At 51.5% G+C, this 12261-nt stretch overlaps 1 protein-coding gene across 1 annotated transcript in view; it reads right to left on the reverse strand.

Annotated features, from left to right (window-relative positions):
- Nucleotides 1-4326, reverse strand: part of CDCP2 (CUB domain containing protein 2) — a 19540-nt gene extending 15214 nt beyond the window's left edge. The window contains exon 1 of the mRNA XM_023515128.1: nucleotides 4248-4326. Coding sequence (XP_023370896.1) covers nucleotides 4248-4326 — 79 coding nt within the window. The remainder of the gene's footprint in view (nucleotides 1-4247) is intronic.
- Between the last annotated feature and the right edge of the window lie 7935 nt (nucleotides 4327-12261).

Below are 12261 nucleotides of genomic sequence, written 5' to 3' on the forward strand. Positions count from 1 at the left end.
CAAAAAAGTTTAGCAACATCATTTGGACTCTTAATTTGGACTGAACTTTTTTTGGTTTTGTTTTTTGCAGTTTTTGGCTGGGGCTGGGTTTGAACCCACCACCTCCAGCACATGGGGCCAGCACCCTACTCCTTTAAGCCACAGGCGCCACCCAGGACTGAACTTCTGATGAAACTTTTTGGTTGTGGAGCTTTGGCTGACTTCCACCGTGCACGTTGATTCTCTGTTTCAGGGTCGTATTGGAACACCCAGGCTCCATGACCAGTGAGGACACAGCCCAAATCATGGTCCTGCTTCTCCAAGAGGTCTTGGCAAACTTCGACTCTCCTTCGCTTTTGCTCACAGGACCATTTTTGTGCACACCTTTTCACGCCAAGACTTTCCGTTAAGATTTTCCTAACTATTTCTCTGTCAGTGTTTACTTGATCTACCATGCTTTTCACAGTCAGCCACGGATTTTGATGTAAAATTTGACAAACTTTTGCAATGTTTTTTCGTCAGTTCTGCTTATTATTGGTTTTTCTCTCCTCGCAAAAACATTAATCCATTTGTACACCGCCCTTTTCTTCATGGCGTTATCCCCATAAACTTGAACTAACTTGTCCCTGATTTCCCTTCCATTCTTGCCAAGTTGAACAAGAAAGGTACAAATGTTTGTTCATTGCTCTAATTCAAGCTCAGACATTTTTGCGACGACACCCAAAACACACAAAAATGAGTACACCAATCAGCAAGGCACTGTCAGACATCCACACAGACACAGCTATGAGATAGTGAAACACCAAGGTTATGAAACCTTACTGAGTTGTTTGTATAGCGCTGCCAACATGAGGGCAGGGTGGCAAGTTCGCATGCTGAATTGTCAGGCCTATGTATAGCTTAATGTCTTTCTCTGTTAGAGACATATCCTGACCTATTAAGGGGTAAATAATGTGACATCTAAGATTGGCTTTAGACTTCTCCACATGCTCCTACACGGGGCTGGGGTGGCACAGAAGAAACCAGAAAGGCAGAATTGTCAATAATGGTGGAAGATGGTTATGGAGACCCAGGGATTCATTATACTATTTTCTCTAGTTTGCGTATGTTTGGAATTTTTCATAACTAAAAGCTTAAAAAAACAGCCAACACATTTTTGGTCACCTTCTCAGCAAGGCCATCGCCAGCCACACTGTTTACAGCCCGAAACCCTTCCCCTGCCCAGACCCTTTCTCTCCCCTTAGTGCTATACTTTTCTCCGTGAGCATCAACACCTCCTGTGCTGTGTATTCTACTTATTTATTTGGTTCAGCGGCAGTCTCCCTCCACAGAAACATAAGCTCTCTGAGGGCAAGGATTGTTGTCTGTTTTGCTCCCTGCTACATCCTGGGCACAAAGCTGGAGCTCGGGGTATATTTACTGAATGAGTGAAAGATCTGATCCAATCCTCACAACAGCCCCGCGACATAGGCAGGGCAGGTGTTCTCAACTCATTTGACAGTTGAGAAAACTGAGCCCCAGAAAGGGCAGTTACTTGCTGTAGTTGACAGCTATTGCTTTGCCCCTGGCATCCCTTCGTCTGCCTCCTACAACACACCCTCTTCTAGTCTCGCCTCCCTTTCCCTCCCGTGGTAACTCTCCCTCCTCCTCCTTGCCTGGAGGTGGGGAAGGTGGACACGTGACTCTAGCTGGGCAATCCCACAGCTGACTGGCCTACACGGTGGGCGTCTGCTCCAGGCGAGAATGTCTGGATCGGAATCCTTTCCCTCCCTAAGTGGGCTGTGGGGGCTCTAGGTGGGGCTGCATTTGGGGTTTATGGATAGAACCTGTCAGCCGACTGAAAGAACAATATGAAAAGTGGAAAGGACCTTGGTGCCAAGAGTCCCTGGCTGCCCGCATCCCTGAGCCCAGCTCAGGTATACTGCCTCCCTGGTTACAGAGCCCACGCATTCCTTTCTGCTGAAACCCATCCAGCTTAGGTTTCTGTCTCTTGCAACCAAAGTCATCCTGAAAAATACGCCTGACTAGAGTCTCTGTAAGAGAAGACTCATTGCCCAAACACGTGTTCTGTACCAGTCCTGTGCTGATCCAGAGTGGGCCCCTCCCAGGAGAGCACACAGTGGGGAGGCGGAGTAAGGCACAGGAGATAAAGCCACCCAGGTGGCTGTGCTGTGGCCACAGGCTCTCAGGTCCAGGGGAAGGGAAGCTAACCTTGCTGGGGCCAGGATTGGGGGAGGGATAAGATTCACGGAGGATGTGACGTGATATTTGAGTTTGACGAGGATGAATGAGGTGATTTCATCTGTCGGGGAAGATTTGGGGCAGGAAGTGGCATGGACGAAGGCTAAGGCATTTCATTGCTTAGCCTCTGTGACCTCAGTTGTGCATCTGTGAGATGGGGATGACGCCTGTGAGCTGTGGCTGTGAACACCTGACAGATAAAGGCCACACAAAGGTCGAGTTATCAGCACCCTGCCTGGCTCTGCTGCAGGACAGGGCAGGAATGGCGTCTGATCCTCACCTTTATGGCAAGAGGACAAAGAGACATTCTGTCTAGGGACTGTCCTTATCCTTCTCCAGCCCAGCCCTGCCCACTTGTCAATAAAAGCTGTGAGAGCCTCAGAGCAGAGCTCCTGCAGCCCAGCCACCCAGCACCAGCATAAGAGGAGGTCTTGTCCACTATGACAGCCAGGCACACTGACCCCCAGGGTTACCCCAAGGCTACTAGAGCCCTGGTGGCTGGAAAACAGGAGCAGCCAGCTCCTCCCACAACCCAGGTAGGGGTTGAGACGCCTGTGTGTGTGCCTGTCCCCTCTCTACCAGTGACTGGTGGCCAGCGAGTTGCAGACTATGCCTCCCCATGAGAGCCTGCAGGAAAATGAGACGTCGCTGACTGTTTGCTGAGCCCCTGTGCACCTGCATGGCCCTTGCAGGAGGGGGAAAGGACACTGCCCTGCTTCACACATAGGTGAACAACACTTGGAAAATCAGAGCAGCGTAAAGCCCTCTGGGACCACAGGGCAAGCAGAGAGCTCTGAGAGCCCCAGTGACACTGTTTCTGAGGTTGGTGGAAGGTCATAGAAGGCTTCCTTCATCTGAGCTTGAAGGATGAGGCAGATGTTCTCAGGTGGAAAAAGAGAAGACACTTTTAGAGGGAAAGCAGGGCTTAAGATCCCTGAGGATGGCCTGGTAAGGTGGCTCACGCCTGTAATCCCAACACTCTGAGAGGCCCAGGCAGGTGGATTGCCTGAGCTCAGGAGTTCGAGACCAGCCTGAGCCAGAGCAAGACCTTGTCTCTAAAGAAATAGGCATTGTGGCAGGCGCCTGTAGTCCCAGGTACTTGGGAGGCTAAGGCAAGAGGATTGCTTAAGCCCAAGAGTTTGAGGTTGCTGTGAGCTGGACGCCACAGCACTCTACTGAGGGCAACAAAGTTAGACTGTCTCAAAAAAAAAAAAAAAAAAACCACGCCTGAGCTCACAGGTTCAAGACCAGCCTGAGCTAGAGCAAGACCCCCGTCTCTAAAAATAGCCAGGCATTGTAGCAGGCACCTGTATCCCCAGCTATTCAGGACCCTGAGGCAAAAGAATCACTTGAGCCCCAGAGTCTGAGGTTGCAGTGAGCTATGAGGCCACAGCACTCTACTGGTGGTGACAAAGTGAGACTCTGTCTCAAAAACCCAAACAAACAAAAACAAAAGATCCCTAAGGACGAGGCATCTCCGGAAAGGCTTGTGATTCTCTTGCCAGAGCACAGCGTGCACAGGGGTGTGGGCAACTGAGACTGACATGGAAATTGGAGCCACGGGACACTGAATGCCATAATAAGGCACTTTGATTCCACTTGGCTGGCAGTGGGACACACAGCAGGATCTCAGGAGAAAAATAAAGATTGCTTCCAATCTTTATTTGCTTTAATAGTTCTCTGAGCTATTCTCTCCACCCTCTGTAACCATGCAGCCCAGGTTACTTAACACCTCTAGCTCTCAGTCTCCTCATCTGTAAAATGGGGGAGTGCACGCAATACCTACTTGGGAGTTTGTTGTAAGACTAAATGCAATCATGTATGTAAAACATTCAGTATACAGCAGGCACTAAATAAATACTATCTTCCTCCATCTCAGAAACAAACACTCTCAACTCAGCCAACTACCCTAACTGGGGCTTGTGCTTCTTGCCTTCCCACAGACGGGTAGAAACCTCCCAAGTCCCTGGCTGGCCAGTCCTCCCTCTCCTCTCCTCCCAGGTCCTGGCTGTCCCAGGAGCACTTACCTTTCATCGCTTGGGCCCTGGGGCCCAGGCCCAGCAGCGTCACTGCCAGCAGCAGATAGGACCCCAGCTCTGCCAGCATCTCTGCTCTAGGGGCTCCCACAGATCTGCAGAGGTCGGGCAGGCCAGGATCTGAGGGTCTGGAGCAAGGGAAAGAGAGGTGAGGTGGAAAGGGCCTCCAAGTTAATGGTGGCATGAATAATTCATCGGCCCCTAGAGTTAGTAAGCTGATCCATCTGCAGGTGCTTCCTTCACCCACTCTAAGGTGACAGGTCTAGTGTCACCAGCTTTACACGTTTTGAGATCTGCACTGGCCACACTGTATGAGGAGGGCAGGCACGCTGGGCTGGGAGGAATAGGGTAGTGGAGAAAGGTTGAGGGCCAGATAGATCCCGGATGGATCCGAGTTTAGCCTGTAACTGGCCGGTACCTTTGAGCTGGTTGTTTATCTCCTCTGGGTCTGTCCAGTGCGGCCATCAGCTCTACTATGGGGCTGTGGAGAAAATGGGGCAGTCGGTGCTTGCTGCAGGTTTTTCTTGTCCCCACCTTTGAGAGAGCTGAAAGGAGCCTCAGTTTAGTGGGACAAATGGGACTGCTTCCTTCAGACTCGAGAATTTAGTTCAGAGGGAGAGGAAAGTCTGATGAGGGGGAAGTTTTTTGTGGGAGGGCGCAGCAGGAGTAACAGTGCTGGGAAATTGCACTGTGCAACTGCTGATGCGATAACAGGTCTGGGCCACAGAGCAAATTCTGGCCAAAAATATGAAATGTTTATGCTTTTATTGATCCCCCAGCTTGAACATCACTATATGCCCGACCCTGAGCTAAGAGCTGGGGCTGTAGAAATGCCCCAGGAGCTCTGTGCCCAGCAGAAGTAGGATCTTCCTAGCCCTTTCAGTTAGGTCCTGTTCAGCCCAGGAGGCAGCTCCTTCTTGCAGAGCCTGAGCCACAGCGTGGGCGTGGGGGAAACGGGAGCACCTGGGCTCTGGTGTCTACAGACTATGGTCTGAATCCTGGCTCCACGCCTGCCTGGCTGTGGGAACCTGGGAAAGTGGCCTGCCTGTCTGAGGCTTTCTGGACTGTGAGGCAGGAGCTTCAGCAGCAGCCTGCAGGTTGCCGTGAGGATTGGTTGAGATAATGCTGTCCAGTGGGGCCAGTGTCTGGCGCAGTGCATTGGAATGTGTATGATTTTTATTCACCGCGGAAGAACCCAGACATCCATCTGCCAGATGACATATGGCCTCTGGTCCACCCTTTTGTCCGGACACCCCCAAGGGAGCCTTTGCTGCAGGCACCGGGGTGCGCGGATGGTGCTCAGCAAAGAGAGCTGGGAATGGCCAGCTCTGTGGGATTGGCTCTCCTGAGGGGCTTGATAGGCAGGAAAGGAAAGTTCAGCTGTTCTGGGCAGTCTGGGGAGATGGGAGCTTTCATTAAACCCCTCCTGTGTGTATGAGATGCGGGCAGGGGGCGGGAGCTCACCCAGCACTGCAGGGTGCCGGGCAGGATGCTGGCAGCCTCACACAGCTCACCAATTTTCACAGCACACATCATACTCCCCCGGGGACAGCTCAGAGGACTGAAGCTCAGAGGGTTTGAGCTGCTGTCTTGGGTTGAATTCCTCCACAAGGAGACTCCAGGACAAGCAGTTTCTGGAGGTCACCAGGAAGCGCAAGTGGGGGACTGAGACAAGGCAGAGAGAGTAGCCAGTCCAGGGTGTGTTGGTGAGCCAGTTCCCACCATAGTGTAGACTATGCCTGCAAGTGGTTCAGCTGGGGGCTGAGGACATGGTGTGTTTATCCTCCCAGTGGCCTTTGGTTGGAGGCTGCTCCTTGGGTGTCATCTCCCAGGCATTTCCAGCCTGCATGTGCGTGGCTCAGCAGCCCGAGGTGGAAAGTTCAGGGTTGCAGGCAGGAGCTGTCTGCACCTGAACCATGAACGGCACAGGATGGGGCAAGGCTGCAGCCACATCTACTGAGCCATCATCATTATTGTGTCTACTCCTTGGATTTAACATCCTCTGGAACCAGATTCCAGAATCACCCTGCCTCCAGAATATTTGTCTCACTCCCTGAACAACTGTCTTTCCTCCCGGCACCTTCATGTGGATATTTCAATCAGATCCCAGTTATGGAAGCCACCATGGTGCCCTGTGGGTTCCTCAAAATCAACAGCTCCCAAATTGCACCCATCACTGATCCCAACACAGACGGGCAAGTTGCCTCTCCTCTGGTGTTTCAGCGTGACCAGCCCACAAAGCCGGCCATGTAGGAGCCCTCCTCAACTTCCTTTCCCCTCTCCCCCCTGCCCCCCTATGGCCATGCTTGAGCTGGTCAGCACGTCTGCCTCTGAAATGACTTCTGAGGCCTTCCAGACTCAAGCTCCCTATCCCCTTGTGTTTTTACCATAGCCCGCACTAGCCTGAGCGTGTCTGCTCTGCCTGCTTCCTGCCCTTGGACAGGAAACCTCTGACCTCTCTGTGGCATGGTCCTTCTGAAATCCAAAGTCCTCTGCTTGGCATTTGTGTCCTCTCCCCACCCCTCATCACCGACACCTCCCCGTCTTGAGCTCTGTATCCCAGGCCCCAACAAGTCTCTTGCTTTTCTGCACATGCTGTGCCTGAGCCTGGATTGTCCTGCTTTCTGCCCCACAGGCCCGTGATGGACTCTTAACCTTCAGAACAGTGGTCACCTCCTCCAGGGAGTTGTCCCACCCCACCCCAAGCTAGAAGAGTCCTACCTTACACCCTAGCACAGTGAGGACTGCTACATTCCGGCTGCTGGTTTTTCTGAGGATACCTTTTGTCATCTTGGGCTTTCATTCCAGTGCCAGGCTCAGGGCTTAGCCCAGAGCACATCCTCTCACTCTCTCTGTCCCTGTGTGCCCCCTAGCACATCCTAAGCACCCAGCAACCCTTTATGGATTAAACTGCTCAAGGACACACAGCTAGGAAGTGTCTTGTCATTTGAACCCCTGTTCATCTGTATCCCAGCCTATGCCTCTAACCCCGAGTCCATTTGGGCTGCTATCACAAAATACCACAGGCTGGTGCCTTATAAACCACACAAATTTATTTCCCACTGTTTTGAAGGTTCAGAAGTTTAAGATCAAGGTGCCTGCAAATTCTGTGTCTGGTGAGGGCCCATTTCCTGGTTCTCAGATGATGCCTTCTTTCTGTGTCCTCACCTTCCAAAGGCCCTACCTCCTGGATGAGCGTGGTGGCCCATAGCTGTAATCCCAGGACTCTGGGAGGCCAAGGCGGATGGATCACTTAAACTCAGGAGTCTGAGATCAGCCTGAGCAAGAGCAAGACTCCATTTCAACTAAAAATAGAAAAACCAACCAGGCATGTGGCAGGTGCCTGTAGTCCCAGCTACTCAGGAGGCTAACGCAAGAGATCACTCAAGCCCAAGAGTTTGAGGTTGCTGTGAGCTATGACACCACAACACTCTACCTAGGGTGACAGAGTGAGACTGTCTCAAAGAATGAAAAGAAAGGGAAAAAGCCCTACCTCCTAATACCTCTGCTTTGGGGGTTAGGATTTCAGCATATGAACCTTGGGGAGCACATACATTCAGACAGATGGAGTGGCCAGACGGTCTGGTGAGGCGGTTAAATGCAGGGTCCCTGGAACCTAGACCACCTTGGTTCAAATCATAATTCTGACAGTTGTGTGTGACCCTGGACAAGCCACTTTGTCCCTCTGGGCCTCTGTTCCCTCACCTGTGAAACAGGAGAGTGGCATCTACCTGTCAACACGGGGAAAGTGTGGCGAGCTACCCCAGCACACGGCAGCTGGGAATGCACGCCTCCCAGCCTCCGGCATTCCTTGCACAGGAACCTATGCAGCCCTCAGTTCTTCTTGTATTTTCCTTTTTAATCCATCTCTCCTTGAAGTCACCTCTGAGTGAGGCCTACTGCTGCCTGGCTGTCCCTCCCTCCAATCAGCAGCTCGGCCATGCCTCCTCTCCTGGTCCCCAAGGGAGGTGGTAGAGAAGGAACCAAGGCCACCCACCTGCCAGAGTCATTAGGGAGTGCCTGAGCCACCCACAAGACGAGTCAACCCAGAGCACTCGGGTGCCTGCTGTGCCAACCCCCAGGAGCTGAGCCCAGAGGATCCACCCTCAAACTTGCAGGGGGCGTTCTTTCGGTATGAGATGGGCCTCCCAGCCACGGTAGGCTCTTCAGCTCCCCGGGGCTGGACACAGGATATCTTTGAAGGGGCACGAGGCTCCGTGAGGTTGTGAGCATGCTCCTGGGACAGATGCCACCTCAGGGAGGAGGACCAATGCTGTGTGTGTCAGTTTCTGTCACTGTGCACACATGGCCACCTATCTCTGGGTGACATGGTTCATCATTTGGTTATGCTGTTTCCTTGGGTACATGAGCCTGTCTGGGTATCTATGGGTCAGGTACTAAGTATAGTATACTATTTCTTTGTGTGCGACTGTCCTTTTCTGAGTGTGACATGCCCTTGTGCAACTGTACCCTACTGTGCATTCGTATCTGCTCCTTTGCACACATATCCATCTCGCACAGAACACAGATCACATGGTCCTTCAACATGTGTCCTTCGGTGTGTCTGAGAATATACGCTAGGTCTGTGTGTGCCCAGCTGTATATGTGTGTATTTCTCCCTCTGTATACTTACAGATATTTCTGAGGGAATGTCCCTTGCTAGGTGTACATCTGTGTCTCAGTTCAAATGTCACAGCTGTGTATCATCCCAGGGACTACGTGCCTCTTCATAGGAGCACGACTGTCTTTATATACCTGTGAGTGTATGTGCTGGCATAGCTCTGGGAGCACACAATGGGCACGTCTGTGCACCTCTGAGAGTGACCATCCATAGCTGGGGATCTTCTCTAAGCCACTTTTGCCTTCATATCTGCATTCTGTCATCGGTTCCTATGAGCAGGGCTGATGCCCCGGAGATGGCAAAGGGGGCTGCCTAATGCCTCCCTGTCCACAGAGGCCTGAGCTGGCAGCAGGGAGCAGCGGGGAGCCATTCTACCCCTGGGGATTCCTGGCTGGGTCCCAGGAGCCACATCTCTTCCTAACAAGGGTTCTGGAGACTTGGGGAGTTTCCCATGAGTATGTGCCCTGTGGCAGAGGCCAGAAGGCAGAGACCCTCAGGGAGCAGTCCCCACTCTCTGCACCCTGAGGTTCATGTTGTACCTGGGATGGCCTCAGCCGGAGCCTGATAGACAGCCACAGGGTCAGCATAATGCGTGTGTGTGTGTGTGTGTGTGTGTGTGTGTGTGTGCGTGTAAGTGGCTGTAGGATGGAGGAGGAGGAAGAAAAGGGCAGGAATACAGGGGAGAGAGAGGTGAAGGGTAAAACAGAAAGGTGAAAGCAAGGGGGGCCAGGCAGACAGGCTCCGGTCGAGCAAAGGCTGCTGCTGGGGGGCTGGGGTACAGCACGGGTGTGGGAAGGTGGCCTGTGGAGTCCTGCCGTGCCTCACACTCTGAAGCCACTTCTCTGCCCCTGGGCCTGGGACTTACTCAAAAGAAGGCCCCCACACCTCTTCCTCCTCTCTCCACATGCCAAGAATGATGTCCTAGAAGTCAGCCTCCCCAAGGAGAAGGTTTCCCCAGAACACCCAGACAAGGGCATGACTCTCACAGCCTCTAGCTCCTGGGCTAAGGGAAGAAATTGAGCAGGAGGCCGGAATGGCTGCCACTTCATGGACCCCTTCCCCTAGCTCTGGGCCCTGCTCCAGCGTATCTCAGTGAGTCCCCAGTCCTGTAGGGAAGGTGCTGCTGTCCCCATGTTACAGAGGAGGCCCAGCATGGTAAAAGGGCTGCCTCAGAGCTGGCAGTCCTGGCACAGGGTGAAGAGTTGGACGTCTGGCAGAGTAGGGACCCCTCATGGAAGCTGCTTGCCCCCCAACAACCTTGGTCACTGTTATTATCCACAGGTTAGTGGAAAGAGCAATGGATCAGGTCTGAAACCCCCCGGGTTTGGATCCTAGTTCCACATCCGACTTGCTGTGTAACCTTGGGCAAGCCACTCACTTCCCCCCCGGGGCCTCGGGGTCCACACGTGTGAGGTGGAGTTACTGATCCTCCTCTGCCTCGCTGGACTGCTGTGAGGCCCAAATGAAAGATCGGAGAGGAGAAAGGACGTTGTAAACTGTAAAGAGCTGTGCGCCTGTTGGGGTCTGCATGCTAACAGGTGGGTGGGTAGCCACTGCAGCCACAACCCTGGCCGTGACTCTCCTGACTGCACCAGGCTGGTGTGTCGCTACGCACTTGGCACAGGTCACTCTGCCTGATCCTCAGCACAGCACTCTGAGTAGGGACTGTCATTGCTCATTGCACAGATGAAGAAACGGGTGGAGGGGCTCGGTGCCTGTGGCTCAAGCGGCTAAGGCTCCAGCCACATACACCAGAGCTGGCGGGTTCAAATCCAGCCTGGGCCCACCAAACAACAATGACGGCTGCAACCAAAAAATAACTCGGTGTTGTGGCAGGCGCCTATGGTCCCAGCTACTTGATAGGCAGAGGCAGGAGAATCGCTTGAGCCCAGGAGTTGGAGGCTGCTGTGAGCTGTGATGCCACAGCACTCTACCCAGGGTGAATAGTTTGAGGCTCTGTCAGAAAGAAAAGAAAAGAAAAGAAAAGAAAAGAAAAGAAAAGAAAAGAAAGAAAGAAAAGAAAAGAAAAGAAAAGAAAGGAGAGAGAGAGAAAGAGAGAAAAGAAAGAAAGAAAGAGAGAGAGAGAGAGAAAGAAAGAACGAACGAACGAACAGGGGAGGCCTCTTGTTGTTTGGCCAAGCTGAGGCCTTTAACAAGCCAAGTGGCTTAGAGGACATCCATGGTTATATACGGGGAAACTGCCCTGTGCCTCCAGAGAGGCCACTACAATGGCTGTGGGAACTCCACGCTCCAGGAAGTTGCCTGGGATGTTCCGCTTCTGCCTCCTCCCCTCTGGGCCCTCCTGTCCTTGCCAATTCACATCCTTCCCGCCACTCCTTACCTCACAGACTCCCCTGGGCTACTCAGTCACAGCCAGACCCAGGGACTAAAAGCAGCTCAGCATGGAGCCTTCTAGAGTGCCCTGCCTTGCACTGGATACCAAGCCTGCTCCACAATAAAGCAACTATTGAACTCCTACTGTTTCCAGGAACATTCATAGCCAGTTACGTCCAAGCTGTGTGACCTTGGACAGATGCACCTCCCCTCCACACCTCAGTCTTCTCATCTGTAAAATGAGAATAATGAGTTAATTTTTGTAAAGGCTTTATTTTATTTTATTTTTAGCATTTCTGGCACTCTTTATTTCTTTCTGTAGATTTAATTTTCCATCTGGAATCATTCCTTTTCCCACAGAATAATTTCCTTTAACATTTTTTTCTTCAAATTTTATTTTAAAAACTAGTACCTATTTGGCTCAGCGCCTGTAGCTCAAGCGGCTAAGGCACCAGCCACATACACCAGAGCTGATGAGTTCAAATCCAGCCTGGACTTGCCAGACAACAATGTCAGCTACGACCAAAAAATGGCCGGGCGTTATGGCCTGTGCCTGTAATCCCAGCTACTTGGGAGGCTGAGGCAGGAGACTCACTTGAGCCCAGGAGTTAGAGGTTGCTATGAGCTGTGATGCCACGGCATTCTACCCAGGGCAATAGCTTAAGGCTCTGTCAAAAAAAAAAACCAAAAAACTAGCACCTATGGAAAAGTTGAATAAATAATACCATGAGAATATTAAAAATACATCTGTGTACTAACTAACCTTTTATGACATTTGTTTTACATGTATTTCTCTTTCTGTATATTTTGATTTTTAAAACATTTTACCCTTAATAATTTAAAGTGTATTTTCTACCTCCCCCCAAATTCTCTTATATAACCACAAATATTATTAGACTAAAAAAATTAACATTCACATAATATTATTATATAACGTGCACTTCACTTTCAAATTTCTCCAGTTTTTCCAATGTGTCCTTTGGTTTTCACTGTTTTTTTTTTTTCCCTAAAACAATATCAAGGATTACATGTTTCCTTAGGTTACCAGAT

The sequence above is a fragment of the Otolemur garnettii genome, unplaced genomic scaffold (genome assembly GCF_000181295.1).
Source record: "Otolemur garnettii isolate 467f Iridium unplaced genomic scaffold, OtoGar3 scaffold00066, whole genome shotgun sequence".
Lineage (NCBI taxonomy): Eukaryota > Metazoa > Chordata > Mammalia > Primates > Galagidae > Otolemur > Otolemur garnettii.